The sequence below is a fragment of the Malaclemys terrapin genome, chromosome 7, assembly GCF_027887155.1.
Source record: "Malaclemys terrapin pileata isolate rMalTer1 chromosome 7, rMalTer1.hap1, whole genome shotgun sequence".
Classification (NCBI taxonomy): domain Eukaryota; kingdom Metazoa; phylum Chordata; order Testudines; family Emydidae; genus Malaclemys; species Malaclemys terrapin.
In genome coordinates, this window is record NC_071511.1 from 60,956,531 (window position 1) to 60,971,020 (window position 14,490).

The window sequence follows — 14,490 nt, forward strand, 5'->3', positions numbered from 1 at the left end:
TTTGAGCTACAGAAAGCTCTACTTCAGGGCTGGGGAAGGAAGCAGAGTGAGAACTGAAGAAGGGCTCTGTGTAGCTTGAAACCCTGAACCTTCATGTTTAAGCACCTAAATAAGTGGTCAAATGATCAAATAAACCCCTGAAATCAATGGGAACAGTTGGGTGCTCAGTTCTTTTGAAAATCTAGCCATTTATTAGGATCCTAACTATGGGATCACATTTTTTGAAATCTCGGCCTATAACATCTAGATTTTACTCAATCTTTGATTATTACAGGTCTCTATAGGGTGTGTTCACTGTAGGAAAAATTAATAGTCTTACCATGTATTATTTAATATTTGTTAACTAACAAGTGGTAAAATCCTACTGAAGACAAAGCAGTTTGTAGCTTTCATACCAGTTAGGGGTGAGTAGAGATTACTTCAGTCTGCTTACATGTGTTAAACCTACAACTGTCTCTTTTCTTCTCATGTAAAAGCATTGGCCCCTGTTCAGCAAAGCACTTAAGCACATGCTTAACTTTAAGTATGTGCTTAAGTCCCATTTAAATCAATGGGTTTTAAGTGCTTTGCTGAATCGAAACCCCGTCTTTCTTACGAATTCAATGGCACCTTCCAGTGATTGAATTATCCAGCGATACTCATTTAAGGTGACCAACATAAGAGTATTTTTAAACACTAATTATTTGATTCCTGAGATTTTGATTTGATTAAATATAGGATCAAATTAATGGAAGATGCTGTATGTAGAACAGGATGATTGTACAGTGTACGCTCATTTGTATTTTCATGTCTGTTGGTTTTGCAGAGGAGAAACTCCCGTTTTGTGATTCCATAAGGTGAATTAATGTAAAGCAATACGTTCTGGAAGAAGAATTCTAGGAGAAAACATTGCAAACGGTTGGGAATATCCAACAGAATCTTCTACCTATTTGACATATGCAATTAATGCTTGGGATAATTTATTCATGACTCACAAGGACAATGCAGGGAAATAAGAAACACATGGATGGACTTAGTGACTCCTCTAGTATAGGGAGCCTCCTGGATGACACAGACAGAGAGGTATGTAGCCTCACAGACCGAGCATTCAAGAGTTTGTGCGTGGCAGAACTTGAAGCATCTGACAAGGAATTGGAGCTTGTCATTTCACCGGAAATCACCCACCAATTCTCTAGTAAAATTCACCAAGGAACACTAAACCATGCCATCAAGAAAAGTAATATCTGCAATAAGTTATCATCGAAAAACAACGAGCATACAACACGGGCTTCAACATTCCAGCAGTTACCAAAACGTGTTCAAGAAGAGAAAAAAGTTGCTAAAAACAGCACCGTGGAAAGGAAAAAGCCAAATTTGCCAGTATCTGGTCCAAGGAAAAACAAACATGCCTCCAAAGTGTCCTGTTTGATTAAGACATTTGATAAGACTGAAAACCAATGTCCTGAAGGTTCCCTGGGAGCAGTCAAACAGCCAGTTAAAAATAGTTCTCAAAAATGCAAATTAATTCATGGAAATGACATGGCTTTCTGGGATGACACAGCAATTTTAAATATCCAAAGGGAACTTTCCCACTTTTCTGATGTGTGTCGAGATAACCACTGGCTCAGTGACAAACACGAGGTCCAGAAAAGACATAATAAAACTGATGGGGGCTATTGTGGTCCGGATGGTTATCATCCTGCATGGATGGACACTTCAAACATATTTAAGGCAAATCTCACCAGCTCTTCTAAAAAGACAGTCAAAAACAGGCGTGGGAAAGTTAAAGAGCCAGCCAAAAAGGGCAATTTTCTTCACAGCGAGAACAGTGCTTTTAAATCATGGAATGACCATCATAATAAACTGAGTGAAAAAGAGGAATTTGCAGATCTTATACCAAAAAAGGAGGATATTACAAGCTTTGAAGAAACACCATTGGTTAAACAATCCTACACATCTGAACATAAACCACCACCCAGAATGGTCATAGGTGCTAGAATTCAGGAAAAGGATTTTCTAATGGATCTATTTCCCCCCACAACTGAATTCCAGAACCATGTCCCACCAGCAACTGTACCTCAGGTCCTTGGCCCACTAATACCTGTACACCCTGTCCCTCCAGCAGCTGAGTTTCAGGTTCCTATTCCACCAGCACCTGTACCCCAGGTCTCTGGCCCATCAACATCTGTACCCCAGGTCTCTGGTCCACCCCTAGCACCCATGTCCCTGACCCCTGCTTCCCCCACATCACCTGTATCCAAGCCCCCTGCTCCACCACCGTCTGTGTCCCAAGTCACTTGCACTCAGAAGAAGGCAACCAAGCCTGAATTGGACTATATCTGTCCACCATGGAGGAAACAGAGGAATATAAAAGGGGTAGCGGCAAAAGCACAGGAGAGTTCAAATGAAAAGTTACAGCTCATTGGAGAAGAATTCTCTTTTTATAAAAAGCCATCTGGTGTTGAACCTTTTGCTGACACAACTGCAGTAGATAACCAGGTAAACTCCCCTGAATCCATTAGCCCCTCTTTCAACATCACAAAACTTTTAACACCAATTATACCATTAAAACAAGAGACAGAAAATCAGCCAGCGCTGGTGACACCACCAATACCTGACATTGTAGCAACGAAAGAACATGAGGGAAGTGGATTTAGTGATTATCAATCTCGCGATAATTACAAGTCTAAAGCACCAAGTTTATTATTCAACCTGAAAGATGTTCGAAAACGTGTTAAAAGCACGTATAGTCCCTCTCCTCTCTTAAAAGAGAAAAATAAGACTAAGGAAAACATGAAACAAGAAAGTGTAAAAATGAATGCTACAGTGTCCACTTTTCTAGAAGAAAGTAGCTTAGAGCTTGCAGAGAGAGATGAATTAAGCCATGGACCTTTTGTACAAACTGACGGTATCCAGGAAAAGGACAATAAAAGTGATTTAGAGGGACACTTCACAGATAATTACCTATCTTTAAATTCACCCCAAGTAACAGTAGATACTTCATTTTACCAAAATCAGGACAATTTGCAACAGGATGATTCAAAAAACAAAGATCTATTGAAAGACACTGAGAACAGTGAAAATGTGTCTATCGCTGGACACCAGTCAAACAAACACGGTTTAAGGAAAAGTCGACATTATCCTTCACTGAAAGGCTACAGTAGAGACAATGCAGATGCAAAATCTGCGCAGCAAATGCAAATCTATAATTCCAGTGTACAAGGCCACGAAAGTGAGAGAGATGCTGAAAGCCGGAATGGAAAGGATGACCCTAAAATACCCCCAAAACTTCTTTCACCAGCAGAAGACGGTGCGCCTTACAATGCAAATCAAACCAATGTAAGAAGTAGCAATGAAAATAAAGGCAAAAGCAGCAGTAGTTCTTCTGAATACTCTTTGGTGCCCACAGTAGATCAGCCATTTCAGGAGGAGCCCTTTTCACTGATTCAGCTGTTTCAGAAAGCATGCCTTGAGGAAAGTCAGAGGAGTAGGAGTAAAATGAATGTAGATGACAAGCAAAGTAGTAAAGGGAAAGGGAAACCAGTAGGGAAAGAGGAGTTGCAGTATTATGCTTTTAGTAACTGGGACACTAGCACAGAAGAAAAGCGTGAGGGAAAGGTGGCACAGGGTGAGAGCGAGAGCATGGCAGAAGAGAGATTGATGAGTGAGAAGAAGGAAGAGGTCAGTAATATGAATTCTGCAGCAGAAGGCAACAAGGATGCTTCCACCTCCCAGTCAGAAGAGCCAGCATCACCACTTTCTTCAAATTCATTCAAACCCAGTCTGTTTCTGATTAAAGACAACACATTCAAATCATCTCCTGTGATAAAGGCAGTCAAGCTGCCTCTGCTTAGGTCCCTGTCCTCAGAAGACACAGTCAGTATTAGTTACAGGGAGACAGAAAGCAGATTGGAAGCTACTGTAGACAAGGACCAGCAGCTTTACAGGCAGGGCCAAAGTACACCTAGCATTCAAGAGATTGACCGGTCATTATCAAGAAACATAAAAGAACAGGATGCAAGAGAAGATGCACTAATCAAAAATGAGGATGCCAATGCACTGGGATCTATTCCAGCTGGCATGGGCTTTCAAGGGGCAGATAACACCAAACTAATATGGAAGCCCACCCTTTCAGAAGATGTAGAGAGTTTTTCATTACGGGCATCAAGGGAAGATAATGAAGTGACTCCTACTTTATTAAATAAAGTTGGGAAAAGTAATGAGGAAAGTGTTCACCGCAGCAAAGAGAAGCCCATGGTTGGAAAGGTGAAGCACTATTTAGCACGGTCAAAATCAGCTTTAGGAGTTAGCTCAGCACAAAACAAATTGGGCTCCCCTTCAGAAGAGAAGACAAATTATTTTAAGAATTATCTTTTGTCTAATCGGAGAGGTGGATCATGTGCGAAAAAAATAATCACTAGGGAGATAAATTCTCCAGCAATAAGCTCGATATTAGAGAACTACGTGTATTGTCCTGTAACCAGTGACATTTCAAGAGACATCAGACACTTGGAAGAAACACCTGCTGTGTTAGACGATCTTGCATGTACCATTGTAACGAGCCCAAGGTCAGACAGCATTACGTGCTCAGCTGTTACTAGTCCATTGTCAGAGAAAATTGCCAGTTCCAGTGTAACGAAGGCAGAGGATATTACAAATTCCACTTTGTTGAATTTGGTAACAAAGAACAATGCTGATATTTCGGAAGAGGAAATACTCGATTCAACGCAGAGGAGCCTGCTCGCTGAGGACACCAGCGATTCTAGAATGACAAATGAGAGAGCACAGAGTTGTATGGAGAAACCGCTGGGCAAGCCACCTGCTGTGCCACCAAAAAGCGAAAAGGCCCTGCGGCGAGCAAAAAAGCTGGCAAACAAGAGAAAAAAGATAGAGGCACAGAAGAAGAACCTTCAAACAGAGCACACAGATACTGTTGTGAGAAAGCTGTCCCATTCTGGACAGATTCCATTATCCCCCTTAACCCTGATCCATTCTCCACCATCTCCTGTGTCCCATTCGCCTTTCCCTCCTACAGAATCTAGCATGGTGAGACTCAAAGGTGCCCAGTCAGTAAGCCCCACACCCTTTTTACCTGCAACTCAGCGTAAACTCCTTCAAGATCCTGACTCAGGGCAGTACTTCGTTGTCGATCTATCCGGTCAAGTTCATTTCAAGACCTTTTATGAGCCAGAAACTGGCAAATACATCCAAGTACCTATCCGTTCCTCAGAAAAGGGCTTACACCGAACCACCTCTTTGGAAAATTTAAATTCTCCTTGTGTATTGTACCCTAGTGTACTACCTTTACCTGTGACAACTATGAGATCAGTTTCCCCACTCTCTGAACCTCTTTCACTAATGCAGAAAGTACCAGGAGCACCAGCAGAAGCAGCTGAAGACTGGCAGCAAGACGGCAGAGATGCTCAATCGCCAGAGAGTCAACCCTATATTGAACCTGTATCTGACTCTTACAGTCAACAAGCTGAGGAAATTCAGTGTAATTGTACAAAAGACACGAGTCCAGCTACAAACATGGACATCATTTCAATCAGTGATTTAGAGGATTTTGCTGTCGAAGGGATATCTTAAGAACTGAAATGATAAATTATTTGAAATATAAATATATTCAGACAAAGACTCACATTTGATATTTGTAAACACTAAAAGTCTGAATCTTGTTGTGGCTTGGTTTGGGTGAGAGAGAAAATGAAGGCTTGTATCTTCAAAGGGGAGAGGTGTCACTGTGAAGAAATTTGCTGTTGGGGTGAGCCCCCGGCTTATCAATAAAACAAAGGGGCAATGCTGGCAAAATCCAAATCTGATGGTAGGAAACCACCCACTGCTGCTGCTACCGCTGTTGCTTTGCCACTAGGGTTGCAAAGATGGCAAAATTGGAGGTGATCTTGTCCAGTGCTTGGAATGGTACTGTGTGACAGGTGACAGAGAGTAAGAGTGCTGAGTAGAACAGTCTCAGAACAGAACAGATGGCAACTCTAGTTAAGACTCTTCACTATTACTCTATTGGGCTGTGAATATCAGATATACTTGACAGAGAGTCACCTTTTTGTGTTCACTGAAAAGCCAGACTTTAATGACTACATTATTGTATATTAGATATACAAAACAGCACCTGAATTGAAAGCAAATCAAAACACTGAAAAGTAAAAGCAGCAGCTCTACTCTTCTGATATACCTGTGGATGCCCGCTAAAGTGCTGCTAGCATTTTAAGATTGATGAATATTTCCATATATTCACCCACCGTCTCAGGAGTTACTACAGATTGAAACTTGGCCTGGAAATAGTCCACCAAGGAGCAAAACTGAAAGAGATGCAGTTGCAATATGTTTTGTTAGAATGGGAAAACTTTGGATCATTGTATTTCAGATGCTTTTCTTTTTCTTACCAAGCTCTAGTGAAACACAAAGCGAACTTTAAAAAAAGTGAGAAATGTTTAGTTGTGCTTTATTTTGGACTGATGCATTCTGTGATTTTAAAAAATGACAAGGAACAGCCAAGTTAGTAATTTCTAGGAAGTGCAGTAAGCAAGCAACTTATTTTGATCATCACTTTTTTTGAAAGATCTGTATCAAATTTGTACCACCCTTTTTTAAGCTCCTTTTTTTTCATCATATACTGGATGATACCTTGTCAAAGATCTGCATAATCAGAAATGCATGGGGACAAGATGGCACAAGTATAATACACAGCAATATGTCTGCTTATAAATGTGTCTATTCTGTGCACTGGTTTCTTTTTTTATCCTTCGTCCTTTCATTTTGTCCTCCCCAAAGGAAATGTAAAAGTAAAAGCTCTATGGAAGAATAACTTCAGGCCTGATTCTCCTCTTACACCAGAATAACTCAGTTGTCTCCAGTAGACTTTCTCTTGATTTACAATTGAGTAAGCAAGAGGAGAATCAGGACTTTTGTCTATAGTTGAAGAAAAACAGACAAAAAGTTGAATTATAAACAATAAGTCTGACAGAGGTTGTTCTTGGCGTAACCTAACTGGCCCCAGGAAATTCTGGATTTCTCATGAGAGAGCTTGTTCTCACGACATAGACCAAAGGGGTTTGATTAAACTTCACTTTTTGGATATTTCCCCAAACTGAGCATGGATTTCAAACCATCTGAGGTTCACCCATCGCTGACACACACCTGTACATTCAGAACCTATACTAGCCAACAAATGCCTCCGTTCATCGCACTCATTCTATGATACAGTTCCCTTAGAGTCAATGGTCTATGGGAATCATTCTGTTTATTTCAGTGGGCTTTGAATTGGGCCCTAAATTATTTTTTCATGCATATTTTAATGGTTGTGCAGAAGTATGCAAAACTGATGCAATTTTGTGACTTGGGGGCCAGTTTGCACCTCTCAGATTTGAGTTTTCAATGAAATTCAACAAGATGTCTAAATATAAGCAAATATTCTGTGACAATTCAAATTTCTATGCAATCTTTGACTTGGAGCAGGCTCATTTTACCTCAGAAAAATGCATTCCAGTTTCCCCTGGAAAAGGGGCTCATTTTTGAGCACAAGCATTTGTAAAACATGAGTGTTTCAGGAACAAATATCCCTTCTCAAATTGGTATGGTACGACACGAGTCCAGTGTTGAACGCTTTTCTCTTTTATTACCAATATTTTGCAAACTTCTAACATGGTACTATCCACATTAGAATCATAGGACTGGAAGGGACCTAAAGAGGTCATCTAGTCCAGTCCCTTGCCCTCAAGGCATTATACTTTCCTGTCTGCTGTGCCAACCTTTATACAACACAACAGCTTATCATGCACAAAACAAGTATGAAGTATGTATATAAATATTTCTAGGCTTGGAATGATTAGATTATTATTGGTAAATGTTGATTTCACTGAACACACAAGCTATCGAAAAAATATTTCTATCAATAATAATCAAAAATTATACATAGGCAAAGAAAGAAAAATGCTGCTTGAGAACTTATTAGAATTTGATTTAAGGATACTTTCTTTGTATATTTTGACATGTGATGTTGATAATTTGTGTTTTTGCAGTTATAAAGCTTTAGTTTTTTGAATCTCAAAGTCTACTATCATTAAATAATTATTGTTTGACCCCCCCCCATTGTCTGATTCCCCATAATTTCCTGCAACTGTGAAAATTTAAACAGATAAAAATTTTAAAAAGTGCTTAACACCCATAATTTTGTGCAACTGAAAATTTAAACAAAACAAATGCTTAAAAATAAATATCAATATTATCTGTCAAAATTATAAAAAAAAAATGAATTCTGCCATGTCTCAATATTTGGTATAAAATATTCAGTTGCATAGACAAAGATGTTGCAATTTGCTTTTTGCTCATGCAAATGGATATTCTGCATGATTTATTTGCTTTGCACATGTAGCTGTATATTTTGTGTGCCTACCCTCAACAGCCTGGCTCACGCTATTGGAAATGAGTGTGCTGGCAAAACTGGGCAAGTCTTAACAAAATAAAGGCTTATATATTCAATATTCAACAACAGTACATACAGTCATCCATTCCTTCTCACCTGAAACACTACTAAAGTCACTGAGAACTTTGGGTGTGCAAGGAATGAAGGAGCAGGTCCTAAATAGACTGCCATGCAAGACTTCTTTTTACTCATTTCTGCAGTTAAACAAAGCTATTTAATAGCTGACTGAGTCTCTAAAATAGTAGATACCTGAGAGGGAGACATTCCTTAGAGCATCTATAGAAAGAAGAGAAAAACACATACATAGAGAGTTTTGAAAACAAATCTGAAAATGATTCCTGTTATATGTCTGGCGTTTTCCTTAGGATCCTTCTCAAGGGGAGGGGGAAAGGATGCAGCTTTACTGCCCAGTATCCCAGTCCCGCAATGACTCTGCATGAGTGAGCAATGACTTCATCCACCTGTATGGAGCTCATTGTGGGGTCAGACTGCTAGTGGGCACAAACACTGTTTACTTGGAATTCTAGGTTAGGTTCAGAAAAAAAATATATTTTCAGATTAGATTTATTAATAGTAACTAAAAATGCTTGGTGCTTATGTTTCATGTGACTACATCTTAAAAGCAAAAGATATCTAATGAGCAAATGAGCAATAGTTTGTTTTAGTATGGCACTTTAGTAAAGCTAAATATGTGAAGCAAATATGGTTAATATTCTTAAAAATAGGGGGCCAGATATTCAGCTGGTGAGAAACAGTGCAAATTCATTGCCTTCGATGGAAGTGCACCCATTTACATCTGCTGGAGATCTTGGTATAGGACAAACTTCATATAATTCTTTCCATCCATTTTTGAAATGCAGTTGTTTTAGATTTTTATAAGCAAACTGCGTATAGGCAACACAATGATTGTAGCATTACTGTCAGTTTTCTATTTTTACCTATTAATATCACTTGGCATCAATGGTTTTTGTTACTAACATCAAATGTTTGTGCACCAGAGGAAAATCAAGTGATATCAAATGTCAACTGCTTTAGATTTTTTACATCACTGCACTTAGAAGGTTTGTGATGCACAGTCCATCTTCTATGATCACAATGCAAAAGTACTAATCGTAGCTCTGATTTGTGTGGGGAATGTGCAATATTCATAAAAAATAATGAGCAATCATTGGGTTGGGAGTCTAACTCCCAAAGAATAATGCTGACTTTAAATAGAAGTGTGAAGCCAGTTCTAGACTAATGAATCTAGAACAAAGCAGGGTTTCATCCTTTCCAGAAGAGAAATGATAGGATTATCGAAAACAATAGACTTTTTGAATGCAAAGAGGTACAGCAGATTGAATACCGTTTATGAACCCTGATTTCACAAAAGCCTCCTTTTGTCTTACAAATGGCCTCCTTTGCATGCTGCATTTCTCGGTGCTCCGGGGCTTTTTCATGGTGGTTCTTCCTCAAAGGGCATGGCTTGTTCAAAAGCTGAACCAGAGAAGGACCTGAGATGTCATAGTCATTTGTTTTGGGCACCAGCTTTTTCTCCCTTTGAAACTCACTCCTCTCACCTTTCTAGACAGCCACAACTCCTTCTCCTCCAAATGCCACTTCTCAGACTGAGGCCGAGCATCTACACCGCCAGTTGCTGCCTCGCCACCCCAAGAGCTCGAGTGGCATTTTCTCCCTCATGAATGTTGGATTTGTTTTGATGAATGCAGTTTGATTTAACTGGCCCACATGTATGGATTTTATAAACAGCTCCCTGATTGTTCAGTCTCTGACTGGATCATCTGTTCCCGAAATATCTGTGGCTGGCATATTTTACAGATGAAACTGTATTTACAAATTAATAATTAATAAAATTAATGGGACTTATTTTACAAGGCTGTTACCCAGCATTTTCTCTTTAATTACATTTCAATTGTTAATTGTGCAAAAGAAGTCAAAAGACAATGAACCGGGGAAACAGCTGGCTCAAGGGGCAATAAGGACCTAGAGTAGGGATTGATTGAAAGAAACACACACATGCATGGACCCCATCTGCTAGGGTTGCCACTTCTTAGGTACAAAAAAACTGGGACATCCAGGTTGATCCTGAGCCCATAAAACAGGACAGGGGTCAGTGTATACTGAGCACCCAGACAGATTTCCTAGGACAGCTTTCTCAAAAAGAGAAAACCTGGGTAGGGGGCAACCCCACCGCACACCTAAAGAGAGGGAGCAGCAGACTGAGGAGAAAGGCCCCAGCCATAGTGAAGGCCAGGATAGCAGGCCCCCTGCCTGCTAGATCAGCAGAGGGCCCTTGTGTGGGAAGGCTTGGTGCGGCAGAGCTCCGGGGGGGAGGTGGGCTCTGTCTGACAGCCTGGTGGGCCTACATCTGATGGCCTCAAGCTGAAGGCTGTCTGCTCCTCCTGGGCTCCAGGCTGTGTAGGATATGACATTATCCCATACATAATGTCATCCCAGGGCCAGGGGCCTATTGTGACTAGTGGTTAATCCAGCCCTGCTGGTAAATGTGGTGTCACATGGACATCTCTGGAGAATTATCTTCTCTTTTTGGCCACAGAATATCCCCCACACTGTGCCTCAATCCTGACCTGGAAAGACAACCTCTAGGGCTGAGTCGGTGTGCTCTCCATGGCCTATTCAGTCCTGGGCCTAAGCTAGGGTGACCAGATGTCCTGATTTTATAGGGACAGTCCTGATATTTGGGGCTTTTTCTTATATAGGCTCCTATTACTCCCCACCCCTGACCCGATTTTTCACACTTGCTGTCTGGTCACCCTAGCCTGTGCTGAGATTGCCAACTCAGTTCCAATTGTGATGGGGGAAATTTTGGTTATATGGACACACAATCTACTAGTATCAGGAATGAGACCTCCAATTTATTTGACCAACACACGATATACTTATGCAACATGATATATATGTTTCTGAAGCAGGAACTTCATGCACTTAAGTATCTGCAACCAAATGCACTGCATTCTATTTGTTTTTTTAAATCCTTTTTTATAAACACATCAGTGGTATAGTGAAGGATTAGCTGAATGTATTCTATCCCCCTACATACTCAGATCCTTGGGTCACCCAATAACTACAAGTATTATGTAATGAAATATTCTATGTTTACCTTAGCAGATAATTCTTGACTTTGTACTTATTTGATCTCAATCAGTGCACGTTCTTTGTTTCAGTTTTATGCTACTGTCTTTTACATTATTGAACATATTCAAGTTGTTTTTCAAAGCAATTTTAGATGAGATCCCACTCTGCCCTGACAGTGGCTTGCACCTAGACCTTTTCTTGCTTTGATGCTACTGCACCTGGCCTTGTAACTGAGTGTCCTTTGGTGGCAATGAAAGCATTATTGTGTTTTGAACACATAGCAAAGCACAAATGGAGAAAGAGACTAGTTACACGTTTCCTGGATGTAATTTTCATATGTGCATTTGGGGGAAATATTTTCAACTTTTGTTTCTTGTGTGTATAAACGAAAATTCTGAAGCTAGATCCTCTGCTTCTGAGTCAAAAACAGCATCAGGGGCTGAATATATTGTACATGATGGGTTACAAAGGCTCCAGTGAATAAATACAAATGGGTAATTTGGAGCAATTTAAGTACATCAGTCATTTTTATTGAGGAAATTCTGCTTCAGAGCCATTGAGGACATAGAAAGAACATGGAGTACTTGAGTAAATTGAGCCTTAATGTTTTTGTAAGCTGTCCATTATATCAGGAGGGGTCAATGATTTATTTATTTTGAAGTATGAACTGTTCTTCACCATGATTATTCTGGATCTTCTGCCAGTGTATACTACTGGAATGCAAGGGTATAGGTACCATGGGAATAAAATAGGCAGGAAAAGGGTTAAAGGTGACCTATAAAAAAGTGGGGGAGATGGGCCCTTATCCTGGTTTTCTTTTTTTATGATATATAAAGAAGTGCTGAAAGGATGGTGTCTTTTTTGTTTTCCTTCTCACTGTTTGTTACACTACATATTCAGGTCTTATCTACCCTGCAAGACTCTATGGACAACTTGAGAACTAGTTCTATTGTGATTTCACAAATATTAAAGAAGTTGAACTTCTATAACTGAGAATAAAAGTAATTAATAGTCCAACTATTTAAAGCTCTATGCTTTTGTTAACACCTGTTTAACTCAAACACTTGGATAAAAGCTCACTTTGTTAAGAATTCAGTACTCTCACTCTGAGTTAAGGACTAAGAAACATGTCTAAGTCCTTCAGCAAGGACTGGGAAGACAAGATTTACTTTGAGGGGGTCAACAAGCATGTGGACAAGGGGATCCAGTGGATATAGTGTACTTAGATTTTCAGAAAGCCTTTGACAAGGTCCCTCACCAAAGGCTCTTAAGGAAAGTAAGCAGTCATGTGATAAGAGGGAAGGTCTTCTCGTGGACTGGTAACTGGTTAAAAGATAGGAAACAAAGTGTAGGAATAAATTGTCAGTTTTCAGAATGGAGAGAGGTAAATAGTGGTGTTCCCCAGGGTCTGTACCGGGACCAGTCGTATTCAACATATTAATAAATGATCTGGAAAAGGGGGTAAATAGAGAGGTACCAAAATTTGCAGATGATACAAAACTACTCAAGACAGTTAAGTGCTAAGCAGACTGTGAAGAGCTACAAAAGGATCTCACAAAACTGGGTGACTGGACAACAAAATGGCAGATGAAATTCAATGGTGATAAATGCAAAGTAATGCACATTGGAAAACATAATCCCAACTATACCAGGATGGGTAGGGATGGTGTCCCTAGCCTCTGTTTGTCAGAAGCTGGGAATGGGCAACAGAGGATGGATCAGTTGATGATTACCTGTTTTGTTCATTCCCTCTGGGGTACCTGGCATTAGCCACTATTGGAAGGCAGGATACTGGGCTAGATGGACCTTTGTTCTGACCCAGTATGGCCGCTTTTATGTTATTATGTTCTTACGTTTCAGGTATTTCTAAGGGGGACGGGGGTGGAATCCAAGCAGAAAAAAAACAACACTTTAAAAAACACTTTCCGGTAATTTTTATTCTTCATAAAAAGAAAAATGTTGCAATTGAAGAAGTACTCAAAAATCAGGACACCCGCAAGTTAAGTTTGCCCAGACAACCTTCACGTTCTCCTCTTGTGTGTATTTGTTACAGTACTGGCTCAGGTTCTCCCATTCTTTACACCCCTCAGGAAGTGGTAGAATCAGGCCCTAACTGGCCAGCTGAGAATTCCCTCAGTTTATGTGAGCTCTTGGCTAGCACAAAGCGGCAGAGACAGCTCCTATGCCACCTCCCCGCACTACCCCCCATCCCCGCACACATTCTGGCATAGGGAGCAGGAGGGGCTGTGTTGGAGGTGGGGCACAGGGTATCTGCTATGCCAAGTCACAACTGGGGTAAGGTTTCTAGCCAGTTGGTATAAGTCAGAGCACCTTGCGGGCTACCCTAAACTATATTAATGGGCCAGGGCTGGTACAGATGAACCCTGAGAAGCAGGGAGGTACAGTTTGCTCCCTGGGCCCTCTCTCCCCCTACACCAAGCAGATCTTAGTGCAGGAGAGAATATAGGCCACTATATTTAATCACATGATCACATACCCAGACCTGTAGCCAGCCAATCAAAACTGAGATGGCTGGAGGAAGCTTTGGGGAGGCTAAGAAAAAGGAGGTTCGGGGGGGGTGGGGGGGGGCAACGTCAGAAAATTCTCAGGTCAATGGTGTACTTTCCCAGTGTTTATCTCTATATCTGCATTTGTCTAACTTGTCATCATGCCAAACCTTGTTCCAATACAATGTCAACAAACATACCCTAAAAGCACTGTGCCCTACATGCCCTCTTGCATTTCCTAGTGGCTGCACAAGAAACATACAGAAAAGATATTCAAAAGCCAGCCATGTTTTTGTAGAGAAAAAACCAAGCCTGAGAGTCCCAAACTCATCACCCAGTCCTTAAAAAAGCATGAAATTAAAATAAATAAAGAAATGTGAGGGTTCTTTTTTTTTTTTGCCTTCTGACTTTTGAGCCTTTAGTTTGCACTTGGGTCACATTTTCAAGCTTTCCTACGCAATCAGG

At 40.5% G+C, this 14,490-nt stretch overlaps 1 protein-coding gene across 3 annotated transcripts in view; it reads left to right on the forward strand.

Moving 5' to 3' along the window:
* C7H10orf71 (chromosome 7 C10orf71 homolog) overlaps positions 1-12,688 on the forward strand; it is a 30,272-nt gene extending 17,584 nt beyond the window's left edge. For 2 of the 3 annotated variants that reach the window (XM_054035677.1, XM_054035676.1), the window contains exon 3: positions 806-12,676. In XM_054035677.1, the coding sequence (XP_053891652.1) occupies positions 982-5,568 (4,587 nt within the window). In that variant the 5' untranslated portion in view covers positions 806-981 and the 3' untranslated portion in view covers positions 5,569-12,676. Of the gene's footprint in view, positions 1-805 lie in introns of all 3 variants that reach the window. The other variant, XR_008445760.1, reaches the window with a different exon arrangement.
* The last annotated feature ends 1,802 nt before the right edge of the window (positions 12,689-14,490 follow it).